Consider the following 3,989-nt stretch of genomic DNA (forward strand, 5'->3'; position numbering starts at 1 on the left):
ATTATTAAGAAATGTGTAGACTCATTCCACTCCACAATGCACCTACATGATGTATGATTCCTTGTCACTTTTCTTTCTGGGTATTGAAACTGGATCTGTTCACCTGACTCGAAGGGCTGAACTTTCAGATTCAAGTCAGTTCATCTGTTTATCACACATTACTCTGTTTCCCGTGTCCTGTATTTGACTGACAGCTCATGTCTGAGACTCTGTTCAGCTCCACAGTTTCCATCATTGTCAAAACTGCCTAATGAAGGTCTCACCTTCCAAATCGTGAGGAGTTAGTTACATCTTTAGCTTCCATTACTAGCTTTGCCTCTGATTTACTAGTCCAGTGGCACACTACTGAATCTCCTTTCGTTCTTTGAAGGGAGGCTGAAGAAACCAGCTTATGTGTGTTTTTAATTACATGTTTATTCAACCCTCTGAGGATGTCAGAAACTGTGAACAGTAAATGCCAAGTGATTGCCAGGAAGAAAGCTGCTGACTGAAGTGCATCGTAGACAGAAGCCTTCTGTGTAGCTGCCACTGCCTTGCCGTGCACATACCGACGATATCTGATTTTGATTATAGTCTCTCCTCTGATGATAGTGCTGTCTCGGGTTCTCCTAGAGACAAAGTCTTAGTCAAGGGAAAACATAAGCAATAGTGTAGTCAAGGACAAAGTCAGTCTCCCCCTGGATTCCTCTCTATTGACTCTTCTTTCTTCCTCATTTGGAGTGAACTGAAAGTCTAACGATCCTCCTTTAAATGAGCATGACTTGCTGTGTTATGTTAGTCTAGACAAAAGAAATCAAATTAATTAGCAGAAAGACTGCAAACGTGCTGTGTAGGAGTACCTGTCATTAGAGAACCTCATCCAGGCTCCTGTGGCTTGGTGTATATTCAGAATGATAGCTCTGGTCTTCCTCTCAGCAGAGAGAAATAGGATAATACTAGTCTTCAATTAGAGACAGAACTATAATTCAAGTCATGGGCAAGGAGAGGGGGAGGTAAGTAGGAAGACGGCTGCTCTGCAAAGCCTAAGTCATAAAACATAAAATCCCAGTTTATGCATGGCAACAGATCCTTCTATGATTGAATTACAGCCTTCATATTCAATCGTGGGCTAAGTCCATAAACCAGAATACAGACAGAACAAATATTTACATTCTTGGGGCAATGATGGAGGGAGAATCATTGAGCAGAGCGTGAATCAAAGCCAAAAGAACATAGATGTGGGACAGCCATGTGTCGCCATCAGTGTGAAGCAGGAGGGATGGAGTAAGTTTCCAGTATTTGGATGTGAGATTTCCTGTAGTACAGGTCACCCAGCAGCATTTCCCTGAAAATTCATGTTTTAGTAAAGTGAGACACACTGCCAATAGCAGTGAGTAAACTATAGTTTGTCCATTCATTCTGTGTGCTATGCATTTTCCAGTATATCTAGAAAGTGATATTGAAATGTTTAAGTATTTAGCAATGTTTATGTTGATATTGCATATCTAATTACAATTTTATTTGTATTCCTGACTTTATAGCACCTCGTAAGTTCTGTACTTTTGACAGTTGTTGAGCACCAGCTGCTGTGATTTATTTTGGTCCAGCTGACAGATATGACAGTCATAAACATTGCTGTCAATTCAGAAATATCAATAGACATGTAGCTAAATAAATGAAAATTCCTTTTGTTATCTTAGAAAACAGCTTGGAAATAAGGGTCAGAATAGTTCCATACTGAAGAACTTGCATCAAGACATCAAATGATGCATGTACTAGGGCAAATAAGAAGCCATATAACTCAGAAGATTTTTAACTCCAAATGTCATCTTTGTTTATAGGCTTGCAAATGCACATATGCAAGCAACTATCAGAGTATGCAGTTTCTGTGCTTCTCAGCTCACAGGTTTCAACTGCATTTCAATTGCATACCCGGATTTTCTCATACGAGACCTTGACTAAGTAGACTTCCTTTGGGAGCAAAGCCTACAACTGAGTTAAACATTTGAAAGAAAAGTCATTAGACCATTAGTTAATCTACAAAAACAAACAACAGTAGTAAGCCAAGCAGAAGCCTGGTGTTCTTAGGGAAAGAAGAAAACATCTTGTAACACTCCAAATAAGTTTGTGAGCAAAAGGGGATACAAAATATTACAGAACCAACCCAAGGGTAATACTGTGCCTGGTGTGCAACAGTGACTCACTACTGCCTGGCTTTTGTCTACACATAGTGCAAGTAAATTTTTCTTAGCTGTTGGGACAGCTTATATTCTGAAAAAGAAAATGTATTAAAAACCTTGAGGTGACCCACTGTTGTTTCAAGGTGTCTTGTACTACACGTGAACATTAGAGCTCATGAACTCTGATTTTCTATGGATATGTTTGGTGTGCCAGTTCAACACAGTAACCCTAAATGTCCTCTTTACTACTCATGCCTTCTGTGGTACCAAACTGTGATATCCTTGACTTGTCCCCCCCTTTCCCTTCCCTGAAATACTTTTCATGCCTTCCCACATACCCTAGGAGAAAATACACTTAGTGTAATGCAATAGGAGTTTCAAAACTGACTTGCTGTCCAACTTGTTTGAAATATGGCCAGTGGATTGAAAAATATAATTATGAGAATCTGTCAGATGGTTAATAGACAACATGCAGTTACACAAAGGCAAAAAAAAGGATAAGAGGATTCACTAGGTTTAGCCTCACCAAGCAGAAAAATGCCTTTCTGTGAAACTAATCATTCTGGGAAGGTGCTTTCTTACATGTGTGTGTGGCACAGACCTGGTTGTGACTAACGGGTGGAATTGGCTTAATACGTGTTTTATTTGTACACTAGCACAGGTCTTGTGCAGTCTGTCCCCAGAATTGCTGTAAGGTTCAGTCAGGGGCACTGATGTTCTGTCAGTCAAATTTAAGCAGAGACAAATGTAAATGAAAAGCTCTTGAAGCAATAAATCTATGAAATCTTTATGAAAGTACAGCTGCAATAGTTCTTACAAGTGGCACGTTGGAAAATAGTGGGATGCACAGCTGAAATTGTGTCTGCATGGGAATTTGCATACTACCTAATAGAAAGGCTAGCCTGCAGGATATTGAGATAAGAGCAATTCTTATTTAAACCATCTGTGTTTCAGCTCTATAAATAGGATATTGGCTTACAAAAATTCATAATATAAACCCTAGACCATAAATAACATCTTAGATTTTTTTTTTTCAAACAGGAACATGACTACTTAAGAGTTATAATGCAGTAACTGAGGATAGGATCTTGAATAGAGACCCTGACCTGGACCTACCAGAAAATTGAGAAAATTTAAATGTTACTTCTCTGTTGATTAATCTGGTGTTCCTCAGATACAAGACTACATGCCACCTATTGATTTTTAGAAGTAATTGCATTTTTCTGACCGTTAAGCAAGCAGAAATTCTTTTGAGCACTTTTATGATGCTTTAAGGTGCAGGCTTCAGTCTTCTAGAACAGATCTCATCCAAACGCCCTTTTCTGGGAACGGTGCAAGTACAGCAATGCACCTATAATGAAGACTAGTGTTTTTCTCCCTTATAGTGAGCTAGAAAATGAGCTGTGTGCTCAGGAAGTTGTCCATTATGTGAAGCTACAAAGCAATAAAACTCCTAATGTCATCTCTGTTCTATCAAAACTCAGGGAAACTATATTGGAAATTTTCATACAGAACCATTTTCATATACAAAAGCACAATGTTTTTAAAGAAAAGATTGCCTAAGGGTATCAAATCTGGATTGATCAGCAAAAAGCATTGGTGCCGTGTGGTGCAATTTTAAGATTTTGGAAACGGTCCATTCTCAGTTAATTCCTGACCTCCAGTAACTCACTTCCCCTCTGTGCTCAGTTCTGGTCCCACCATATGTTGCTCGCCAAGTTAGTCTACAAACATTTGAAGTTGTGTTGCTTAGTTAGGCACTGGTCTTGGAAGAGATTTCTATGTTCTGTTGTAATGCAAACAACAAAAATATAATGGAGGATGCTCATT

The 3,989-nt window shown here is 38.9% G+C and overlaps 1 protein-coding gene across 1 annotated transcript in view; it reads right to left on the reverse strand.

The window, feature by feature from the left end:
- Nucleotides 1-259: 259 nt before the first annotated feature.
- Nucleotides 260-3,989, reverse strand: part of FMN2 (formin 2) — a gene marked incomplete at both ends in the record, with an annotated part of 134,359 nt that continues 130,629 nt past the window's right edge. Inside the window, 1 exon segment of the mRNA XM_082048938.1 lies at nt 260-608. Coding sequence (XP_081905064.1) covers nt 260-608 — 349 coding nt within the window.

This window comes from Streptopelia decaocto (assembly GCF_964273445.1).
Source record: "Streptopelia decaocto genome assembly, chromosome: 3".
NCBI lineage: Eukaryota > Metazoa > Chordata > Aves > Columbiformes > Columbidae > Streptopelia > Streptopelia decaocto.